The sequence below is a fragment of the Neoarius graeffei genome, chromosome 15, assembly GCF_027579695.1.
Source record: "Neoarius graeffei isolate fNeoGra1 chromosome 15, fNeoGra1.pri, whole genome shotgun sequence".
In the NCBI taxonomy this organism is placed as follows: Eukaryota; Metazoa; Chordata; class Actinopteri; order Siluriformes; family Ariidae; genus Neoarius; species Neoarius graeffei.
Genome location: NC_083583.1, coordinates 60,566,523 through 60,591,736, shown reverse-complemented (window position 1 = coordinate 60,591,736; position 25,214 = coordinate 60,566,523). Strand labels below are relative to the sequence as shown.

General features: G+C 42.9%; 1 protein-coding gene across 1 annotated transcript; it reads left to right on the top strand.

The window, feature by feature from the left end:
* The first annotated feature begins 521 nt into the window (after window positions 1-521).
* On the top strand, window positions 522-4,121 carry LOC132899042 (uncharacterized). Its single transcript, XM_060940690.1, has 3 exons — window positions 522-952; window positions 1,055-2,791; window positions 4,071-4,121. Exons 1-3 carry the CDS (start codon window positions 662-664, stop codon window positions 4,119-4,121), a joined length of 2,079 nt encoding a protein of 692 aa, XP_060796673.1. The 5' UTR covers window positions 522-661.
* The last annotated feature ends 21,093 nt before the right edge of the window (window positions 4,122-25,214 follow it).

Sequence of the window (25,214 nt, the reverse complement as noted above, 5' to 3'; positions counted from 1 at the left end):
TTGGCATGGTATAGCAAAAAAATGATAGGCCCCACCAACATAAAATTGGCTGTTTTTGAAAGATTAGATATATGTTTCTAACATATCCAAAAATTGTGATGGTGTTTTGCCTTAATGTTGCAAAATGATTTTTTGAAAATGAGGTGTTTGCACACATACACAGCATTCATGGTCTATGAAGGCACTTCCAGATGCTAAGAGAACGCCTTAAATTCATTACATACAGCTTAAACTCAATAAAATGCTTCATTTGATTCATGATAAACTATATTTGAAGGTCAACTTATATGTAATCATTAGGTATAGAAACAGAAATGTGTCAAATTGAGCATGCACACTGCAGAACATAATGTGGATGCAAGTGTCTCATACCATCCCCACATCAATCAGATTCCAAGGCACTCTAGTAAATGTTCACACCTGTATTTAGAACGAGCCACTTGCAATCAGATTGATTATTTAAATGACTAGAATGAGCAGGCTCACAGTTTTCAAGATGGCATCTTTGGCTCTATGTTTTATTGGAGCTGTGTTGGGATGTGCTGAAGACTGCCACAGGTTGGATTACACCAAGAGTTATGCAATGTAAGTCTAACTACTTTAATACTTACTTTACATTAATACTTTTCTTGCAACTTTGCTGATTGACCATCATTTTGACATGTTATGCTTCTATTGTTTCAGACCAAGACAACTGGTATCCATCACTTCTCTGTCAAAAGATGACCAAATGCTCCTGAAGCACAGGTGTAGTCTGCAGGATGATGTACCACCTGATGCAACTATATGTTTGTACCATAAGAAAATAAACCTGGATTGTTACTCTTCTCTACAAAAAAACTGCAGCAACCCATATGGCTTACATGCAAGACCTATGAAAAAAAATCTTCGCATCATCTCTCTGTCCCAAGCAGAGGCCATTGGAAAGACATCTGTAAAGGCTGGAATGAAAGTATGCATGCAGTGCAAGAAGCATATGTATAAAGTGTCAGTCAAAGTTCCATTGCAAGAGCATGTTGATCATGATCATGATCATGTTGACTATGTACAACAGGAAGACATAAAAGACCAATTGGATAAGTGCTTCACTGCTATTGGACTTTCCCCATGTAAAATCTCACGAGTCAGTCCCAGGGATAAGGAAGCGTACATTAAGAGAAAGGTTGAAGAAGTTGGCCACAAGACCAAGGAAATGCTACATTGGTGTGCTGCAGTCCCTTCAACGTCATGGGCTGCTCCTATGATGACCACATCATCTGCTGATGTGAGTGATGTTGGCTATCTTGTCACAGCTTTGAAGCAAAAGTTATCAATCACGACTGGAAAGCAGGAGCAGATCAAGTTATTAACTTTGGTACCACAAAGCTGGAGTATTGCAAAGACCATTGATGAATTTGGTGTTAGTGAGCGTCTAGTCAGACGAGCAAGAGATCTGCGCTTAGAACATGGTATTTTGCCTGTCATCACACCCTCAATAGGAAGACCACTGAGTACAGACACTGTAAACAAAGTTATTGCATTTTTTCACCAGGATGATATTTCTAGACCACTGCCTGGTAAAAAAGATTTTAAGAGTGTCAAAGAAGGAGACAAGAGAGTACACAAGCAAAAAAGATTAATTGTAATGAATCTGAATGAAGCCTTCCAGCTATTCAAGCAATCAAACCCTGACCTGAAGATAGGAATCTCCAAATTTTGCTCACTCCGTCCCAAGGAGTGCATAACTGTAGGTGCTAGAGGGACACATTCTGTTTGTGTTTGTGTGTACCACCAGAATGTGAAGCTAATGCTTTCTGCTTTCCCAACTGAAAACCAAGCAGAGAAAATCACCCACACAGATCTCCTGAACCATCTTGTGTGTTCCACACAGAACATGGAATGCATGTTACACAGGTGTGAAGAGTGCCTAGGATCCACAAATCTAGAACACTTTTTGAATGACAAAGTAAGTGATGATGTAGACAACATTAGCTTCAAGCAGTGGGTGACAACTGACAGAACAACTCTTTTGGACTACACCATCTCAACAGAAGACTACCTGGATTTGCTCATGGAAAAAGTAAACCAACTGTCGGTTCATCACTTTATTGCAAAGCATCAAAGTCATCGTTTATGCCAACTGAAGGAAGAACTGCACTCAGATGAATGCATCATACTTCTTGACTTTGCTGAGAATTACTCTTTTATTGTTCAAGACGCCGCCCAGGGTTACCACTGGGATAACTCCCAGTGTACCCTGCATCCTTTTGTGATCTACTACACGGAGGATGACCAGCTTAAATGTTCAAGTATGTGCATAGTGAGTGATTGTCTTAAGCATGATACAGAAGCTGTGTACACTTTTCTGTGCAGTGTTATACCCGAAGTGAAGAAGTTGCTGCCCACTTTGAAGACCATTCACTATTTCAGTGATGGAGCTGCTGCTCATTATAAAAACCGCAAAAGCTTTATCAATCTGCTTTATCACTCATCAGACTTCGGTGTTTCTGCGGAATGGAACTTCTTTGGAACATCACACGGTAAGTCACCATGTGATGGAATAGGTGGCACAGTAAAGCGAGAGGCTGCAAGAGCGAGTCTGCAGGCCACTGATACAAACCACATCCTAACCCCTGAAGACCTCTTCAAATGGGCGGAAAAAAACATCCTAGGGGTGAAATTTATGTGGATAAGCAAAGAAAGTGTAAAGTCCATGGCTGACAAGCTGGAAAGCAGATTCGCAAAGGCATCCACGGTGCCAGGTACTAGAGATAATCACTGTTTCAAGCCAGTCAATGCCACAACAATTGAGGTCAGCAGAGTGTCTGGAATTGCTGGATTTTTGGTCAACTATGAGATAGAACATATTGAAGAAGAGTTTTCACATGGCCTCCAGATCAGTGACATGACACCTGGCCAATATATAACCTGTGTTTATGACCATCACTGGTGGGTTGGAAGCATCAGAGAGACATCTGAAGATCAGCAAGATGTTCAGATACAATTTATGCATCCACATGGCCCAGCAAAAAGTTTCTTCTGGCCAATGAGAGAAGATTTGTGCTGGGTACCTGTGCAACACATCATCTCTAAAATAGATGCTCCTAGAACTACAACTGGACGTCTATATACAATTCAGGAATGTGACATCGAAGCATCTGAAAGATTCATTAAAGAGTTCAGATAATTTACAATAGCTTTCCCTAAGTTGCCAATGCATACAGTTTTTTTTTTCTTTTAAATCATGGTACAACAGATATGTAATGGTTTGTGACAAGTTTCAGTTTTCACCAATATTGCAATACCTAAAAATGGCATATAGGCTATCCTTCTAGTGTACTTTACCATGAATCAAATGAAGCATTTTATTAAGTTTAAGCTGTGCAAAATAAATTCATGGCGTGTTCTTAGCATCTGGAAGTGCCTTCATAGGCCATGAATGCTGTGTATATATGCAAACACCTCATTTTCAAAAAATCATTTTGCAACATTAAGGCAAAACACCATCACAATTTTTGGATATGTTAGAAACATACATCTAATCTTTCAAAAACAGCCAATTTTATGTTGGTGGGACCTATCATTTTTTTGCTATACCATGCCAAAAATGGCACCAAATTATTTTTTCCAATTTTTAAACCTTAATATCTTCTAGACCATGCTTCACAGAGGGACAGTTTTTGAATACAAAGTACACAGCATGTGTGGTAAGGTGCATGTGCAATATCAAGCCTCTATCTTTAATATTACACTTTCAACAGTCCTTCAAATATGCTGCCAGATTTGAAGAGTTGAATTTTTGAGCAAATTCAAGCTGCCAGAACGCTATGATAAACCGAAAGCACATGTGTAAAACTCCATATACTACGAGTACTTTAGCCAGATAGTAGCCCTTGAAAATTTGAAAGACCTAGCTCAAATAGTTTTCTAGATACAGCAATGTGAAAGTGGCTCCCTAGAAAACTCTGCTGAAAACGTGTCTGGGGTTAGCTGCCTAAATATTTTTTTATGACAAAACTATAATGAGTTGGGAGCTGAAATTTGGGACTTTTCCTATTGGGAAGTGTGTGAACCTCGTGGAATTTTTTCAGGTAAATCTGAGATGGTCGAGCGGGAGCATTCGGACGTTTGGCGTGGAATGACCCATGGTGGTAGTGCAGAAGCAGAATGGGAGGTTGCGAGTGTGTATCGATCCAAGGCCCTTGAACAAGGCGCTGAAGCGCAGCCACTTTCCCTTGCAAACCATCGATGACATTCTTCCAGATCTGTCCAAAGCCAAGGTGTTTTCAGTATGCGATGTCAAAAGCGGCTTCTGGCATGTTAAGCTAGACGAGGAGTCAAGCTTTCTGACTACCTTTGCGACACTGTTTGGACGTTACAGGTGGCTGAGACTCCCAATGGGAATCAGCCCAGCGCCAGAGGTCTTCCAGCGGAAGCTGACACAAGCACTGGAGCATCTGCCAGGTCTGTACATCATTGCAGACGACGTCCTAATCACTGGACAAGGTGAGACACAAGAAATGGCACAGCGTGATCATGATGAGAAATTGAGATTGTTTCTGAACAGGTGCAGACAAAAGAACATTAAATTGAATGCAGAGAAGTTCAAACTGAAACAAAAGGAAGCTACATACATCGGACATCTCCTGACAGCGAATGGGCTGAAAGTCGACCCAGAAAAGGTGCGTGCCATTGAACAAATGCCAAGCCCAACTGATGTGAAAGCTGTTCAGAGACTGTTAGGCATGGTGAATTACTTAGCAAAGTTTTGCCCTCACCTCTCTGACCACTGTCAGCCGCTGCGAGAACTGACACACAAAGTCTGTGAATGGAGGTGGTCAGAGCAACATGAGGAAACGTTTCTCAAACTGAAAAAAATGATTGCAAACACACCAGTGCTCAAGTACTACAGTCCAGAAGAGGAACTGACTGTGCAGTGTGATGCCTCAGACACGGGCCTGGGGGCAGCACTGGTCCAGAGGGGTAAGCCCATAGCTTTTGCAAGCAGAGCACTCACACAGACAGAAAGGGGCTATGCCCAAATAGAGAGAGTTCTTAGCGATGATTTTTAGTTTGGAGAAATTCCACCAGTACACTTATGGCCGCAAAGTTACTGTACAGAGTGATCACAAACCGTTAGAAAACATTGTGAGGAAGCCATTACTAAGCACTCCCAAACGACTGCAGCAAATGATGATGCGCATTCAGAAATATGATGTTGATGTAGTGTACTTACCTGGAAGAGATATGGTGCTGGCAGACACCTTGAGCCGAGCTTACCTTCCAGAATGTTCGTCATATGGCTCAGTGGAAGCTAAAATAGAGACTATAAATATGTTACAGCATGTGCCCATCTTGGCAGACAGCCTTAGTTCAATTCGTTCTGCCACAAAAGAGGATGCAACTCTGCAGATTCTCATTGAAACCATACAGAAAGGCTGGCCAAATGACAAGGCAAAGACAGCTAGTGAAATTAGGCCATACTTCTCTTTTCAAGATGAATTGAGTCATCAAGATGGAATAGTGTTCAGAGGCGAACGTGTCGTCATCCCTGATGCACTACGGAGAGACATTACTTGCCGTTTACACTCCTCTCATCTTGGCGTAGAAGGATGCCTACGGAGGGCCAGAGAGTGTGTATACTGGCCAGGGATTAATGACCAAATTAAAACATATGTAAACAAGTGTGACATTTGCAGGTCAGTGGATTACAAGCAGCAAAAAGAAACACTGATCTCACATGAAATGCCAAACCGTCCATGGGCTAAAGTGGGAACTGATCTGTTTACTTTTGACAACAAAGACTATCTAATCACAGTTGATTATCACTCCAACTTCTGGGAAATTGACTACCTGTCAGACACGAAATCTACAACAGTGATAAAGAAATTGAAAGCCCACTTTGCCAGACAAGGAATCCCTGATGTTGTCATTTCAGACAATGGACCACAATACTCCTCGCAAGAATTCAAAAGATTCAGCGAACGATGGGAATTCCTACACAAGACCTCATCGCCGGGGCACCCTCAAAGCAATGGCAAAGCTGAATTGGCGGTCAAAACAGCCAAGAGACTGTTGCTCAAGGCAAAAATGGCTGGACAAGATCCTTACCTTGCGCTCTTGGATCACCGCAACACACCATCACAAGGCCTAGACAGCAGTCCAGTGCAAAGACTTCTCAGCCGCCGCACCAGAACACTGCTGCCCACTAATGCAAGTCTTCTGCAACCAAAAGTGCAACAAGTGGAGCAGAGCCTGAAAAAGAAACAAGAATGCCAGAGTACCTACTACAACCGATCAGCCAGAGATCTGGACACACTGAAACCAGGTGACTGTGTGCGAATACAACCATTCGAGCCTCACACAGTGTGGAGACTAGGCAAGGTACTGAGGATCATGGATGCAAGATCCTACGACATCCAACTCCAGTCTGGTGGTGTTCTCAGGAGGAACCGCAAACACCTCCAGCGTGCCGACGCATAGGCTTTCAGTGAGCCTATGGACATGGACACTGATCTGCCATCACCAGCTGTTCCTGACGTACACACCCCAACGTCTGACCAAGACAGTGCTGGTCAGAGTGACCTACCAGTGACCACTAGATCTGGTCGCACAGTGGTGAAACCACAAAGATACAAAGACTTTGTGAGTCACTAGTGGTGAACCACCTAGGGCCTTTGGGGGGAGAAAGATTAAAAAAAAGAAAGAAAAATGTGTTGTGAATGTGAAAAAAAAATCCATGGTTGTTACAAATATGTCCATGTGTACTTTGGAATGTGTTAAGCTGTTAATGAGTTGATAAGAACAATCATCTATAACTTTGATCTTGAATTTAAAGTAAGAATATTAGAATGGATGTCAATCTGAAGTTTATTGATAGCTACAATTATTTTAAGTTCATCTTGCCTAGGATGTGGTTAATCAGTCATGAGTTATACCTTGTGGATAAGATTTTCAGTAAAAGTTAATGAGTTATACTTTGCAGATTACATTTCCAGTAACAGTTATGAGTTATACCTTGTGGACAATATTTTCAGTAACACTTGACCGTGTGCCTTAACAGAATTTTGAATGTGTACATTGTTTACAGGTTAAGAGTGTAATCAGAAAAAAAAAGAGAAAGGATGTAACAATGGGAATTGTTGTCCACACGGACTGTTTAGTGTGTTACACCAGTGACTGAGCCAGGGAAGTCACGCTTCTTGTAACTCCAGTTATGAGTTTAATAAAACTATAGCCCCGTTGGGCTAGAAAGATATATTCTGTAGTCCGTTTGAGTGAATACGAGGCAGAGTATAACAACAACAACAACAGCAGTAACAGGAGCAACAACAACGGGAGTAGCAGTAACAGCAACAGCAATAACAACAACAACAACTGAAATACAAATAAATAAATAAATAAACCATACCAAGCAATAAACAGCACACACATGTAATGAAGAAAAAGCTCATTGTTGTGGAGTTTTCGCACTTGAACCAGTCCACTTTCCAGACTGACTGTGGCCTTGATTTGAGGACAGTCTCATAATCACAGGTTTATCTACCTGTTAAACCTGACTGTAAAACCAGCATACGCCAACTTCAGCAACAGTTTCCACTATTCATCAATTTTGTTTTTAGTATATCTGTATGGGTGGCACGGTGGTGTAGTGGTCAGCACTGACGCCTCACAGCAAGAAGGTTCTGGGTTCGAGCCCAGTGGCCAACAGAGGCATTTCTGTGTAGAGTTTGCATGTTCTACCCATGTCTGCGTGGGTTCCCTCCGGGTGCTCCAGTTTCCCCCACAGTCCAAAGATGTGCAGGTTAGGTTATTTGGTGGCTCTAAATTGACCGTAGGTATGAATGTGAGTGTGAATGGTTGTTTGTGTCTACGTGTTGGCCCTGCGATGATCTGGTGATTTGTCCAGGGTGTACCCCACCTTTCACCCATAGTCAGCTGGGATAGGCTCCAACTTGCCCACGACATTGTACAGGAAAATGGATGGCTATATCTGTATGATCAAATTCCCACTGAAATTTGAATTGCAGTTCAATCATCAAAATCTGTACAATATTAACATGTGTAGACAGAGACCGATTTGTGTGTTCCACCATCTTGTGGTGCTGCCTTTACTGTTTGTAGTGACTCAGTGTCTATTGCTGCTTGCTGTGAACGACTGATAGTGAAAGTTACCAGTTACTGATGAAGTTACCTTATATGGATGGCAATCTTAACATTATTCAAATTTTACATACAGTATTAGTTGCAAGGACAATTAAGTTTAGCCAATCCACTGACTGAAACCCTGCGCAGGCAATGATGACAATGCTCTCATTAGTCCTTCAATTGAGTTTATCAGTGTGTGATTGCTGAAAAAGTTAATGCTGATGCCTTTCTGTTTTAGCCAGCATTAACTCTTTCAGCAGTTTGTGCTACAGGAGCTCTTCTGTGGGATTGCACCATATGGGCTAGCCTTCATGCCCCATGCGAATCAATGAGCCTTCAACACCCATGACCCTGTCGCTGGTTCACCGGTTGTCCTCCCTTGGAGCACTTTTGGTAGGTACTAACCACTTCATACCAGGAACACCACACAAGATGTACCATTTTGGAGATGTTCAGACCCAGTCATCTAGCCATCACAAGTTGGCCCCTGTCAAAGTCACTCAGATCCTTACGCTTGCCCATTTTTCCTGCTTCCAACACATCAACTTCAAGAACCGACTGTTCTCTTGCTGCCTAATATATCCCACCCCTTGACAGGTGCCACTGGAATGAGATAATTAACATAGGGTGACCAGACGTCCCGGTTTTACCGGGACAGTCCCGGTTTGGGGTTGTGTGTCCCGAGTCCCAACAAAAGTCTGTCGGGACACGGATATGTCCCGGTTTTTGCCACTCACGACGTTTGCAACTGAGCAGCGTGGGAATCATTAGCGGAGAAATGTCTGCATTTACTATTTTGATGAATTGACAGGAATCGCAAACTTTCCTGGTTACCGCCCCCTGGCCCTGTGGCATGGGTGTTTATTTAGTCGCATTATTCCAGACAACAGAACGGGTTGCCATGCAACAATAAAATAAACATTAACTGGCGCGAATGTTCTTTGTCTAGCAGCTAGCAGCAGTAATGCCGCAGCAATTATGCCGAAAAGAAAATGTACCTTTTCCAAAGATTTACAGGGCACCTACCCCTTCCTCCGAGAGGTGCAGAACAATGCGCACGAAGCCGACTGCACACACTGTAAGTGCTTTGTTCTTGTACTGAGTTGGGTAACCTATGTTGCAAATGCTGTGTGCTCCTGTGGGGGCTTTCCTCGGGCTGTCGCCCCTCTCCTCCTTTACTGCTGAGAGAGGCCCTTCATATAATCTTTTATTCACCTTGTTATCCCGAGATAACGACATAATTAATTCAGGATCTCGAGGAAACAACACAACTAATTTGAGATCTCGAGAAAATAAAACCGTTATTTCGAGATCTCGAGAAAACAAAACAATTATTCCGTGATCTCAAGAAAACAAAATTATTTCATGATCTCAGCTGGATCACTGTATCTCCGTCGGTAGAGACGAAGCCGGGCCAGTCTTCTGCAGAGGTGCCGCAGACTCATTTTGAAATTATCCCTTATTAGAAGACTTAATGCAATCTCTCCGTGTCAACCCCTGATCAAAATACTGCCTTATTAGGTGATCGATTATTCCAGACATTCTAATGACCAAACTTGCGTCTATACAGAATGAGAAATAGCCCCAAAGTCGCATATCACAAGTCTCTTGGCGCACCTGAATGAACCATTTCTCAGCTGTTTACTCGAGATCATGAAATAATTCTGTTTTCTCGAGATCACGGAATAATTGTTTTGTTTTCTTGAGATCTCGAAATAACGGTTTTGTTTTCTCGAGATCTCGAATTAGTTGTGTTGTTTTCTCGAGATCCTGAATTAATTATGTCGTTATCTCGGGATAACAAGGTGAATAAAAAAAGGATTATATGAAGGGCCTCTCTCGGCTTCCGTAGTATATATTCTCAAATCACTTGTCTCTTTTTTGTTTCTGTTTAACATACCATTCTGACAGTTTGGCCATATTGCTGTGTTGAACAGCTTGTCGCACCTTCCATTAAAGTGTTCACTTTTGTACACATCTTCTTGCTTTATTCATTCAGTTGTGGGGAATGGTTAGTAAGGTTGATTCTGACCTAGGCTATGTTGAGGTCACATATCTACTTTTTAAGTTCATGCTCAGTGGAGATCCTAGAGTGATTTACTCCCCGGGCGAAACCCCCTGCCCGTCTTGTTTTTTTTTTTTTTCGGGTTTTTTTGGGGGGGGACCTTTTTTTTTTGGGACCGTTTTTTTTTTTTCGCACTCGTGCCAACCCCCCCCCCCCCCCCCCCCCCCCCCCGCGTTGGGCTCTGTATTAGCCAACAGAATGTTAACAGCTTTACATGGTCGTTTAAACATTTCTCGTCGTGTGTTGTACGTCGCGGACACGGCCCGTTATAAATTTGCTGTTACCAGAATGGCAATGATCAAGTCGTAATGTATTACTTAAGACTCTGTGTAATGTCATAGTAGTGTAGTACTATGGTAGTAAAGTCTTTTTGATGACTAGTACAACGTTCCGCTGGTGGGATTGTGCACATTATGGGGCTACGACAAATTAGGCGCGCACACACACACACTGATGACGTCACCTGCGCAACTTTGGTATTGGGCTTCCCCATCCAAAATGTTCACCCCCCGCCCGTCTTGTGTTTTTTTTCGGGGTTTTTTTTGGGGGGACCGTTTTTTTTTTTCGCGCCCGCGCTCGCGATGCCGCCCCGGGCGGCTGCCCGGTCGGACCACCCCCAGGACCGCCCCTGTTCATGCTATAGCGCATACAATTTTAGTAGCCTACATGTGCATATGCATTCTTCTTGGTGTTCTCACAAACAGGTGGAATAAATCAGTTTAAATTTGGCCTATGGACATAGCCTGGCCTATTCTCAGCCATTACAAAATCTGCTGTCTGACCATAATTTAACTGATCTGTATACCACTATGCTACTAGATAACAAAATGCCTGTTTGTTTTATTTCATGTGAGATGTTGATAAATGGGGCGGCACAGTGGTGTAGTGGTTAGCGCTGTCGCCTCACAGCAAGAAGGTCCTGGGTTCGAGCCCCGGGGCTGGCGAGGGCCTTTCTGTGTGGAGTTTGCATGTTCTCCCCGTGTCCGCGTGGGTTTCCTCCGGGTGCTCCGGTTTCCCCCACAGTCCAAAGACATGCAGGTTAGGTTAACTGGTGACTCTAAATTGACCGTAGGTGTGAATGTGAGTGTGAATGGTTGTCTGTGTCTATGTGTCAGCCCTGTGATGACCTGGCGACTTGTCCAGGGTGTACCCCGCCTTTCGCCCGTAGTCAGCTGGGATAGGCTCCAGCTTGCCTGCGACCCTGTAGAAGGATAAAGCGGCTAGAGATAATGAGATGAGATGTTGATAAATGTGAGCTTCAACAAAATGATAAGAGCACCTCTCTGAGTGTCACGTTTATGTAAAAAAAAAAAAGTGTGTGAGCACGAGCATGGTCGCGCGCAAAAGTGTCCCGGTTTCAGACTCGGGAAATCTGGTCACCCTAAATTAACAGTTATTCCATGAAATCAATTTGTAAGCTATGTACGACGAGATTGAGTGCAATAACTGTTTTATTCTATTCACATTCACTGTATTTTGAGAAATAAAGCATTTTTATTTTTATTTTTCGCAAATTCAATAAATAAAAACTTTGTACAAAACGTCAGACAAAATAATTTCTGCTTAGAATGTAAACAAAGCAGTGAAATGACAGTAGCAAATTGTGAAAAATGCTAAAATAATTATTCTTGAAAAATAAAAAAAGATACGTTCTTACCATCAAACACTTTTATTCCATATTTTGTTGCTTTTTTTTTATTTTGGAGGGTTTGCTTCTTCTTCTTCTTTAGGGCTTTTAGGCAGTTGGCAAACCAACTTAAAGGTGCATTACTGCCACCGACTGGGCTGGAGTGTGGAACAGGAGAAATGGGGGGGGGGACTATATTCTTCTAGCTATTTCTGTTTCTTTTAAATAATTGACATTTTGGGCATACCTGTCAACCCTCCCGTTTTTCCCGGGAAATCCCTTATTTTGACTTATTTCCCGCTGTCTTCCCGTTTTTTTATTTTCCCGAAAATATCCCGTATTTTCACATTATATAAAAGTCCCGTATTTTCACAATATAAAAAAGTCGGGGCGGCACGGTGGTGTAGTGGTTAGCGCTGTCGCCTCACAGCAAGAAGGTCTTGGGTTCGAGCCCCAGGGCCGGCGAGGGCCTTTCTGTGCGGAGTTTGCATGTTCTCCCTGTGTCCGCGTGGGTTTCCTCCGGGTGCTCCGGTTTCCCCCACAGTCCAAAGACATGCAGGTTAGGTTAACTGGTGACTCTAAATTGAGCGTAGGTGTGAATGTGAGTGTGAATGGTTGTCTGTGTCTATGTGTCAGCCCTGTGATGGCCTGGCGACTTGTCCAGGGTGTACCCCGCCTTTCGCCCGTAGTCAGCTGGGATAGGCTCCAGCTCGCCTGCGACCCTGTAGAAGGATAAAGCGGCTAGAGATAATGAGATGAGATGAGAAAAAAGTCGGTAGGTCCAGAATTCATGACGCGCCTCTGACAGGAGTTTACAGCAGGAAGTCGGGCCATGAATTCCCGTCCCCGCCCTCTCAGGCATCACTAATTACAGAACTACATCTGGAGGCGAGGCTGAACAAGTGATTAGGTCCAGTGTTGCCAGATTGGGCGGTTTCCCGTCCAAGTTGGGCGGTTTCAAGTACATTTTGGCAGGTTTTGAACATATTTTGGGCTGGAAAACGTCAGCAGTATCTGGCAACACTGATTAGGTCTGAGGTGAAGATGGCGATGCTAATAGCTAAGAAAAACATTAGCGTCTCTTTCTTTGATGATTTCAACAAGTGCGTGGCTGGAATGTTCCCAGACTCTTCCCTCGCAAAGAAATTTTCCATGGGGAAAACGAAAGCCTCCCAAATAATCAAAGGTAAGCTACACATGTTTACATTAAGTATGTCCTGGCTAAGACCTCATAAATAGCCTAGTGTAAACTAATTGGTGTATTAACTGTTTTATCCACTCATTGTCTATTTTATTTTCTATCTGAAACTTACCCATTTTAAATCACTCTTGGTTTAATATGTTATATTACTCTTTATCTCTTTATTACTATCTATCTATCTATCTATCTATCTATCTATCTATCTATCTATCTATCTATCTATCTGTCTATCTAGTGTTCCGAGGCCATGATTATGGTAAAACCATAATAAATTGCAATGGAATTGAATTTATTGACTGGTTATATAATGACCTTTCTTATTTTAGCATAAGATACGTATTTTAGCCCTTAATTTGGGAAATAACTGGTACCACTGAAAGCAAATAAAAATAAATGTATAGTTTATTCACAAATGCACTCTATAAACTATAAGCATATAGAGTTTGGGTCTTGGCTATCACCAACATGCACCAGAGTACAGGAAATCACAAATACTAGATAGAAAATTGCCCCCCCCCCCCCATTCAACTACACACCCACTTTTGGTGAAGGGTATGACTTTCCGAAATTTTCCCTTATTTTGAGTTAAAAATCTGGGAAATATCCCTTTTTTTTTCAAACCTCAAAGTTGACAGGTATGATTTTGGGGGGTTTTGTTTTCGAGTAGAGTTTTTATTTCATCCTTGGTTGGTTCAGCAACATGCTCCGCCATTTTGTTTTTCTCTACTCATGGTATATGAGCTGATAGCCTAGTAGTAGTGTAGCCAACCAGAGCGTGCGATTGCTCATATCCAGTGAATGTGGATAGAATAATCAGTGTTATTCACTTCACCTGCCAGTGGTCATAATGTTATGGCTGATCAGTGTGTGTAATATATAATATGTGTGTGTGAACTTTGATGAAGGTTCTTTTACAATGAATATATCTTTTGACAACACGACTAAAGTTTAATATTTTTACCCTGAGCTCACATTTTCCTCCTATGACGACTGTTAAGTGTCTTAACGATTTTCTGGCAAAGACTTTCTTTGTACTTAAGCACTTACTAACAGGTCGTTCTGAGGTCCTAATTGAACTCCAAATTAGTGCTTTATTAAAGGCAGGTACACTTGACGGGTAAACCTGTTAAGGCTCTTGATAAAAGGCTAGATGGTGCTATTAGTGATTGTAAGACAAATGTGTTGTCGGCTACAAGTGCCTCATTAGCGTGATCAAGATCTGGGCTTTTTCCAGTTAGGTCTAGGTTGTTTCCAATAAAAGAAAGTCACAGGCACAGCTCTTCCTTGCTTTGATTTCGAAGTAGTTTAGCTGAGCCAAGTGTTGGGGGGAGGGGGGGCATTTAACTGCCAATGTGTAGGTTGATTCACAAAGTCTCCATTCCTATTTTATCGATTGCTAGCTTTAGTGGATTAGGAAAAAGATTAATTCTGTAAATTTTGGATTTTGCATTGTTCGGAGAAAAGCCTATAACGTTTTCCTACAGTAACTGCAGTAATTAAACTGTGTGACAGTGAAAAATTCTCTACATAAAATATAATATGATTGAACATTTAATGTCACAGAAAGTTATTTCCAACACAGGGAAAAAAAGTACAGATGAACAATGCAATTAATTCCTGAACACTGTGCATACTACAAAGGCACACAGGATTCTCATGACATTCAGACTGGAAAGATCTCACTAGCAGTCTTTCTAATCTTATTTAAACCTCTGGTTGGGCTGTAAAATTAACTTTTATCTTTTGATTGCCTTTTTTGCAGCATTCAGCACTTTGTTCAGATGGACATGCATTTATAGTTTATTGTACATTTAAAAGCAGTAGTAATATAAAATTACTGTCCAGTACAAAGCATGACATGAGTGTGTTAATCTGTCCAGTTTCTTCAGGGTTGACTAGGGGCAGTGGTGACTTAAAGGTTAAGGCTCTGGGGTACTGATCTGAAGGTCAGGGATTCATGCCCCAGCATTGACAAGCTGCTATTGTTGGGCCCTTGAGCAACTCTATCTACTCATGTGCCCCTTTGTTGTACAGTGCTGAGCGTAAATGAGTGCACCCCCTTTGAAAAGTAACATTTTAAACAATATCTCAATGAACACAAACAATTTCCAAAATGTTGACAAGACAAAGTTTAATATAACATCTGTTTAATTTATAACGTGAAAGTAAGGTTAATAATATAACTTGGATTACACATTTTTCAGTTTTACTCAAATTAGAGTGGTGCAAAAATGAGTACACCCCACAACAAAAACTACTACATCTAGTACTTTGTATGGCCTCCATGATTTTTAATGACCGCACCAAGTCTTCTAGGCATGGAATGAACAAGTTGGCGACATTTTGCAACATCAGTCTTTTTCCATTCTTCAACAACGACCTCTTTTAGTGACTGGATGCTGGATGGAAAGTGATGCTCAACTTGTCTCTTCAGAATTCCCCATAGGTGTTCAATTGGGTTCAGATCAGGAGACGTACTTGGCCACTGAATCACTTTCACCCTGTTCTTCTTCAGAAATCCAACAGTGGCCTTAGATGTGTGTTTAGTCATGTTGGAAAAGTGCACGACGACCAAGAGCACGGAGTGATGGTAGCATCTTCTCTTTCAGTATAGAGCAATACGTCTGTGAATTCATGATGCCATCAGTGAAATGCAGCTCCCCGACACCAGCAGCACTCATGCAGCCCCACATAAGGACACTGCCACCACCATGTTTCACTGGAGGCACCATGCATTTTTCTTTGTATTCCTCACCTTTGCGACGCCATACAGTTTTGAAGCCATCAGTTCCAAAAACATTTATCTTGGTCTCATCACTCCAGAGTATAGAGTCCCAGTAGTCTTCATCTTTGTCAGCATGGGCCCTGGCAAACTCTAGGCGGGCTTTTTTGTGCCTGGGCTTCAGGAGAGGCTTCTTTCGTGGACGGCATCCATGCATGCCATTCCTCTGCAGTGTACGCCGTATTGTGTCATGGGAAATAATCACCCCAGTTTGGCTTTCTACTTCTTTAGATAACTGTAGTGAACTTGCATGCCGATTTTCTTCAACATTTCTCATCAGAAGACGCTCCTGTCGAGGTGTTAACTTCCATGGACGACCTGGACATCTCTGTGAGATGGTTGCAGTTCCATCTTTCTTAAATTTTTCTACCACTTTTGCAATTATATTCTGACTGATAAATAAAGCTTTGCTGATCTTCTTGTAGCCTTCACCTTTGTGGTGTAAAGAAATTATTTTCTTTGGGGAATTCTGAAGAGGGGCGGCATGGTGGTGTAGTGGTTAGCGCTGTCGCCTCACAGCAAGAAGGTCCGGGTTCGAGCCCTGTGGCCGGCGAGGGCCTTTCTGTGAAGAGTTTGCATGTTCTCCCCGTGTCCACGTGGGTTTCCTCCGGGTGCTCCGGTTTCCCCCACAGTCCAAAGACATGCAGGTTAGGTTAACTGGTGACTCTAAATTGACCGTAGGTGTGAATGTGAGTGTGAATGGTTGTCTGTGTCTATGTGTCGGCCCTGTGATGACCTGGCGACTTGTCCAGGGTGTACCCCACCTTTCGCCCGTAGTCAGTTGGGATAGGCTCCAGCTTGCCTGCGACCCTGTAGAATAGGATAAAGTGGCTAGAGATAATGAGATGAGATGAATTCTGAAGAGACAAGTTGAGCATCACTCTCCATCCAGTCACTAAAAGAGGTCGTTGTTGAAGAATGGAAAAAGACTGATGTTGCAAAATGTCGCCAACTTGTTCATTCCATGCCTAGAAGACTTGGTGCTGTCATTAAAAATCATGGAGGCCATAAAAGTACTAGATGTAGTAGTTTTTGTTGTGGGGTGTACTCATTTTTGCACCACCCTAATTTGAGTAAAACTGAAAAAATGTGTAATCTAAGTTATATTATTAACCTTACTTTCACGTTATAAGTTAAACAGATGTTATATTAAACTTTGTCTTGTCAACATTTTGGAAATTGTTTGTGTTCATTGAGATATTGTTTAAAATGTTACTTTTCAAAGGGAGTGTACTCATTTACGCTCAGCACTGTACATTGCTCTGGATAAGAGTGTCTGCTAAATGCCTCTCATGTAATGAATAAAAAGAGTGATATGTGTTACCTAATTGCTGGGTTTCACGTGACGTCACATCCACCTCATTAGTTATTCAAAACTTTAACTGGTGGTCTACCAAAGCTCAGTTGACTAAGTGTATGAAGAAAGTGCATTGCTCACATGAAAAATGCATTGTTTTAGGTTGTTCGAATTGATCAAACCGTGAAACTGATAAAAACTTTCTTCAGGGCTCCCCGTGAACTAATAAAAAAGGGTGAACAAAGACAGGATTTCACAAAAAGACATGAAGAAAGGTGGCTTTTGAACCTCTCACTGAAATCGAAGGGAGCCGAGTCGAAGCCTGCTCGAGTTTGCAGTGATCACTTGGTGAAAGCTTTGTATATCCCTCTCAGCTATGTCCTTAGTGTTTTCTGAGTATTTTTCATGCTATGTGTCATTATTTTATGGTACTTTTTTTAGTCATGAAGCGCTAAAGTCCCCAGCTGTTTCTTTGTTTCCTCCTCACAAAGCCCATATGCATGAAGGTCATGACAAAATTCTTCCCCAGCTGTACAGTTACAATGCACCGTGATCACTTCTCCATCTTGTTTAACTAAGATCCAGGTCTTTAAAGGGGTTGCTGATGATCTTTGTGAATGATTTACCTGAAAGATAAGAGCCAACACAAGTGAGAATCAAGCAAACTGGTGTTTGTTAAGGGCCTCTGCATGCTCTTGCGACAAGGCTTTCGCAGATAGCTTTTCGCAGACAGTTGTAATTTATCGTTGAGCGGGGAGTAATAGGCGTGCGCGATGTTATTCACCACCACAACGCAAGGGGGCGCGAAGTCGCGAAATCGCTAGGAGTAGTTGGTGGGTGTGGTTAGTGGAGTGCTTATCCTCCGGTTACTTATAATGACTAGAACTGGAGTCGTATAGATGTACGTACTTCCTCACTTCCTTGATCAACCGCTCTTCGTGCTGCTCCATCTTCGCTCGTGTTTTTAAAAATGCCGGTCGTGAAAACAAACCAAACCGGGAAAGTAGGAAAGCGGAAGTGCGTGTACAGCGGATGTAGAGTGGACCAATCAGAGCCCTCTTGTCTGCGACGCTGTCTGCGAGGCTTCTGCGGTGGTCACAATTTTTGGGAGGTGCGCGCAGAGCGCCTGCGAAGGTGGGGGGGCTTCGCAGACGCCATCTGCGATGCCATCTGCGAGGACTGGGTTGTCAGCATAAATTGGCCTTTACACTTCAACTTGCACTGCTTCGTTGTAAAGATGTGAACAAAAAGCTTAAAAAAGCCCACACTTACACGGGCAAAAACAATACAGGATTCATTCAGCAGTGACTTGATGCCAAGGTGCTTTACCCAGCCACATACAAAAAAGTCGTAAGCTTCCATACTCTTCCATGCTTTCATCTGTTTTGCGGTGTAGAAGGACGTCTGCAACATCAGATGGTTCGAGATGTCGGGGAACTCGACTGAAGGGTAATTTTCGAGATCGTATGACAAATCCTTCTTTCCCAGACTGTAGGGGTCGATTCCATTACACATAGCAATCTTCTGAATATATCTAAAGCCAGCAGTGACTTCTAGATTACGAGCGTACTCTGATAAGTTATCGCTAGTTGTTTGTACTACGGCAGCCGTTTAGACCACCAGCTATTTCACTTCCGGTAAAACCACTAAGAAAGGTCATGTGACTGAAACCCAGCAATACTCAATTTAATCTCATAGTCAATGTGTCATTTCAATTTCTGTTACACTACAAAGCCAAAAGACAGACACACAGATAAATAAACCACAGCAAAGTTCAAGTTCAAAGTGTTTGTCATATGCACAGTAAGGACATGTCCTCTTGCACAATGAAATTCTTAGTTTGCTATCCACCGTGAATGCCAATTACAAATAAATAGGCGGAAGAAGTAATACAAAGTAAAGTCAATGTAGTGCAAAATAAAAGCAAAAAAACACCCAGTATAGTACAAAATAAAGGTAAATGTAGTGCAAAATAGGTAGTGTATACAAAAGTCAAGGAAACAGCAGCAAAAAGGGCAGTAATGTGCAAACAAATGTAAACAAATGTAAACAGTCAAGGACCGTTTACAGAGAGGTAGTCCATGGTCATAGACTCCTGCCAGCTATTCAGGAGTCTGATGGCGATGGGAAAGAAAGAGTTCTTTAGTCTAACAGTCTTATGGCCCTTTTCCACTACCCTTTTTCAGCTCACTTCAGCTCGCTTCAGCTCACTTCAGCCCGACACGGCTCGCGTTTCGACTACCTTAGAGCAGCACGACTCAGCTCGCTTCAGCCCTGCTTAGCACCCAAAACTCGCACGGTTTTGGAGTGGGGCTGAAGCGAGCCAAACCGAGCCGAGTGAGGCTGGGGGCGTGAGCAGACACTCCCCTGTGCACTGATTGGTGAGGAGGAGTGTCCTCACATGCCCACACACGCCCCGCGAGCACGCTGGGATCTGTAAACACCGTAAACCCGGAAGAAGAAGAATTACGAATTACGAGAATTTCTGAAGCCTTATGCGCCTCGCCTCATCTATACGCTCTTGCCAGTATCTGTTGGCGTTGTCGGTGACAACAAGCCACAGCACCAAGACCAGCAACACTAATGACTCCATGTTTATTGTTTACTATCCGGGTCGTGAGACTACCACTTAAAAGATCACTGATGTCACTGTTTGCGCCGCCTAACGACATCACGTGACGTCCACCCACTTTCACTAACTCCACCCAATGTGTCCACCCATTTCCAGCCAGCACGGTTCAGCGCGGTTGTAGTCGAAATGCAACTCCAACAGCCCCGCTCAGCTCGACTCAGCCCAACTCGGCACGGCACGGCTCAGCCCAACTCAGCCGCGTTGGTAGTGGAAAAGCGGCATTACATTTCACACTTCTGTACCTCTGGCCTGAGGGTAGAAGTGTGAACAGTCCGTGCTGGGGGTGGGTGGAGTCTTTGAGGATGGAGGCAGCTCTCCTGTGGACTCTGCAATGGTAGATGCTCTGCAGAGAGGGCAGTGGAGTTTTGGTGATCCCCTCGGTAGTCTTCACCACCTTTTGCAGGCGTTTGCGGTCCATAGCTGTAGCACTGCTGTACCACACAATGATGCAGTTGGTCAGGATGCTCTCAATCACGCAGCTGCAGAAGTTGCTGAGGATCTTGGACGACATATCAAACTTCCTCAGCCTCCTCAGAAAGTACAGTCGCTGTTGAGCCTTCCTAACCAGCTGTGTGGTGTTAAGTGTCCATGTGAGGTCCTCACTGATGTGAACACCCAGGTATTTGAAGCTGCTCACCCTCTACACCTCAAGCTCCCGGATAAGCAGTGGCCGATGAGGTCTCCACTCCTTCCTTATGTCCACTATCATCTGCTTTGTCTTGTCTGTGTTGAGGGTGACGTTGTTGTCCTCACGCCATGACACCAGACTGGCCACCTCCCTCCTGTAGGCCGTTTCGTCTCCGCCAGTGATGCGTCCTATCACTGCAGTGTGATGCAGCAAATTAGATCAATGTTCAAAACTCCAGTACACAGTATATTGTTGAACAAATTGGCTTTAAAGTCCTTATTGATTAATGATTAAACAATGCAAGCTCATTGTATACATCCCACTCAATGCCATAGTCCAGATGATGATGATGATAATAATAATAATAATAATAAAATGAAAGTTTATACTACACTGAACAATAAATCAGTGTAATAATATCTGAAAAGTCAGTATCTCTACAACTGGGAGCGGATAATAAAAACAACCTTTTTAACTGTACCACTGCACAATGTGATTCTAATGATCATAAAGCCACAAGATTGGTCACATCAAATTTCTGTTTGGTTGGAATAAATCACTTGTTCTCACCACCTGGATTTGGGGTTTGCACTCAGAAGCAGGCGAGAGCACACTCTCTAATTTGGTATTCTCACCAATTCCTCTGTAGATCTGTCTGGAATAATCAGGTGACTGCACCTGTGGTGTTGGATTGAAAATAGATGGCCTGACTTCCAGTGTCACTCCGTCATCAGCAGCATGTGAAAATAACACGAGACCCATAATGCACTTCACCACAGTTCACTAGATCACTAGTGCCAACAAATAGTATGTTTTATTGATGCAAGTTCAGTTCAATACACAAATCCACACGTTATATTCAATAAGAATGTGTCAAGATGGCAAATAATTCAACCTCGAGTGGAGGTGTGGAAATCTAATGGTATAGCAGATTAATATTAGAAGAATATCTCATTGTTTTACATTGGGCATACCTAACAACCTGTCCCCCCCGTTACATGTTGATCCTGAGCTCGAGATGCTGACCTCTTCTTCTCCTTGGATCTGCCTGATCCATCCTTATGCCCTACGTCTGGCTGGAGTCTCATTACATTGCTCCTGTGAAAGACGGCTCCATATGGACAGTCGAAAGTCGCACTTGAAAGATGCTCTGGACACTTACAGTAAGACATTTGTCTGCGGACTGCAGTTGTCATGAACAGTTTTGCACTCAAGTTTCCATCAATGAACAGTTTATACCTTCAACAAAACAGACTTCATGTTAAAACTATAATGAATTTCCTGGTTACACAGTTATACTTTGTGACTCTATAGGACACAGTTATATAAGTGAGTTATTTATAATCACGTTGTCTGCCATCACCCAAATGAGGATGGGTTCCCTTTTAAGTTCGGTTCCTCTCAAGGTTTCTTCCTCATGGCATTTGAGGGAATTTTCCCTTGCCACTGTTGCCACAGGCTTGCTCATTGGGAATAGATTAGCTCATGTTTAAAGTCTTTAATTTTCTGTAAAGCTGCTTTGCGACAATGTCTATTGTTAAAAGCGCTATAAAAATAACCTTGACGACTTCTTCAGGCAGAGAAATAAAATAAGTCATGAAAAATGGATAAAAAATTTCCAGGTGATCATGGTAAGGGTAGTTTTATTTATTAGATTAAATTTATATTCCATTTAGAAAGGGATATGCAAACCTTCTTATCTAACAGTTTTTTTTCCTGCAATATCCTAACGTACGCATTTCAACATTATTAATACTTATAATATTAATGAAGGAACATTTTGTGAAACCTGACTCACACTAAATGCCTTGTTATAACTCATTTTCTTTGTCACTTTCATTTCAGTTTGCTGAAACCTGATCAGCCAATGACAGCATGGGGGTTTATTTAGTTCTTAAACTATATTATGCAAATGAACACAAATTCAAAATAGTGAGTCTTAATGGCTCTTTAAGATTTTTGTTTGTTTGTTTGTTTGTTTGTTTGTTTGTTTGTTTGTTTTGCTTTAATCCAAAGAATAATGCGAACCTTTCTATCTATGTATTATTAACCAGAATGCAAAATGCTGTGTTACAGTGCCCCCTTCAGGCTGTTTTACACCAAGGTTCCACGTTTCAAGATTCTGTTTCTGCCACACAATAGTATGGGGTGGGAATCAGGTTTGATGCAGATCAACAAAACAACAAGAAACAATGGGCTAAAAATAATGTTCAGTAAAAGACACTACATGCAAGAAATGTAGAAACACAGATTTTCACTAATCAGATAGAGTTTGAAACCAGTAGCAGTGATTGAAGTATTACATTACAGGTATTTAGCAGACACTCTTATCCAGAGTGATGTATAACATTCCAGAGCAGTAGTTGGGGTTAGGTGCCTTGCTCAAAGGCACTTCAGCCATTCCTGCTGGTCCAGCGACCTTTTGGTCCCAAAACTGCTTCTCTATCCATTAAGCCATGGCTTCCCCCTAAAAGTAGAAACAAGACTGCAGATTCATCTCATCTCATCTCATCTCATTATCTCTAGCCGCTTTATCCTTCTACAGGGTCGCAGGCAAGCTGGAGCCTATCCCAGCTGACTACGGGCGAAAGGCGGGGTACACCCTGGACAAGTCGCCAGGTCATCACAGGGCTGACACATAGACACAGACAACCATTCACACTCACATTCACACCTACGGTCAATTTAGAGTCACCAGTTAACCTAACCTGCATGTCTTTGGACTGTGGGGGAAACCGGAGCACCCGGAGGAAACCCACGCGGACACGGGGAGAACATGCAAACTCCGCACAGAAAGGCCCTCGCTGGCCACGGGGCTCGAACCCGGACCTTCTTGCTGTGAGGCGACAGCGCTAACCACTACACCACCGTGCCGCCAAGACTGCAGATTATTAAGTATAATCTGTACAAACATTACAGCAGTTCATATTGAAGAATTAGTTGTTTTCAGTAGCAGCTTCTGAAGAGCGGAGGTAAAAGTAAGAAATTGTTTCTGAAGATGAATGTTTTAGCCATCAAGAGTTTGTACGTGGGCGGCATGGTGGTGTAGTGGTTAGCGCTGTTGCCTCACAGCAAGAAGGTCCGGGTTCGAGCCCCGTGGCCGGCGAGGGCCTTTCTGTGCGGAGTTTGCATGTTCTCTCCATGGGTTTCCTCCGAGTGCTCCGGTTTCCCCCACAGTTCAAAGACATGCAGGTTAGGTTAACTGGTGACTCTAAATTGACCGTAGATGTGAGTGTGAATGGTTGTCTATGTGTCAGCCCTGTGATGACCTGGCGACTTGTCCAGGGTGTACCCCGCCTTTCGCCCGTAGTCAGCTGGGATAGGCTCCAGCTTGCCTGCGACCCTGTAGAACAGGATAAAGCGGCTAGAGATGATGAGATGAGTTTGTACCTTTTGCCAGAGGGAAGATTCTGAAATATGAGGTGAGCTGAGTAGGAGAGGTCAGAGGAGATTTTTAAAGCTTTTTTCTAGAAGTATTTGATGGACAGGGTTTGCAAGGATGGGAGATCAGGTCAGATTATTTTTGAGATCTTTTTCTGTTTCATGTCTCATGTCTCTCCTTTGTTTGAACTCATCACACAATGCATTTTAAAGAAAAAAAAAGAGGGCGAATAAAGGTCAGAAAAAACAACAGTATTTTAACACTTCATGCTTGCACACCTGCTGCAGCATGTCACTTAAACAGGGCTGACTACATGTTCAAGAACAATCATGTCACAAGAAGAGAGACCTTAAAGAAGATTGACCATCTTAGCATTCTTTCATCGCTATTTCTAATTATTTAACTAAATAATTTAATGATTTCCCTGCTTCTGTTTTGGATTATTAATTAGTGATGTCATGAAAATGCACGGTGGTGCTGTAGTTAGCTTGGTGTAGTTATTTTGCTTGATTTCCTCGTGCCTATGTGGGTTTCCTCTGGGTGCTCTGGTTTCTTCCAACAGTCCAAAGACATGCAGATTAGGGTCAAGTGGCTGCTCTAAACTGCCTGTAGGTGTGAGTGCAAGTGTGAATGGTTGTTTGTCTTTCTGGTGGGGTTTACATTAGACCGTATCAGTGGATCATCAGATTAACGTTTTTAAACCGATTTGCGTGCACACAGCAACGCCAATACACGGATACGCTCGGCTCCGCAGGCATCCTGCGCTCCAAATCACTCCGCCCTGAACAGCGAGTGCCCTCTGGAGGGTGCGCACTCCGGCCCTGCGCAGCTCACAGAGCGCGCGAGTGAAGCGCACGAGCAGTGATTCGGGACTGAGCCGCTGTGTGTGTGATCTCAGTGCATATCGGGCATGCGCGTCACTTACCACTTGCAAGTGGAAGGATGGCAAGCCTAAAGACAATCATAACTACACAATGGGCAGTATTTGCATCAGTATTTGCAGTATTTTCATACTTTTATACTCTTTAATGAAAGGTGATACAAGGCGGAAGTCCGCGCCGTTTTTCAGCAGTCGTGTCACATGACCAACGCCAGCGAATCAGGAAGGTGGATGTCACAGTGACGTTGTCCAATGACGACGCCAGCTAGAGCTCAGCACAGTGTATCTGCGTATCCGCGTATTCTCAATGTTTACACAGCACCGGACCAGACACGATCTGGATTGAATACGTGGACCCTGGCGGATTCCTGTTTCCTGGTGTTTCCAGGTGTTTTAATGTAAATGGACAGTGCATCCGTGAAGAAAACAAGACAGATACGGTCTAATGTAAACTTGGCCTCTGTGAGTCCTGCAATAGATTGCCTAGGGTGTACCCCGCCTCTCTTCTGAAGTCAACTGGGATTCCCCGTGACCCTGATGGATAAGCACTATGGACGGATGGATGGATGGAAATCAACTCATTATTCAGGAAT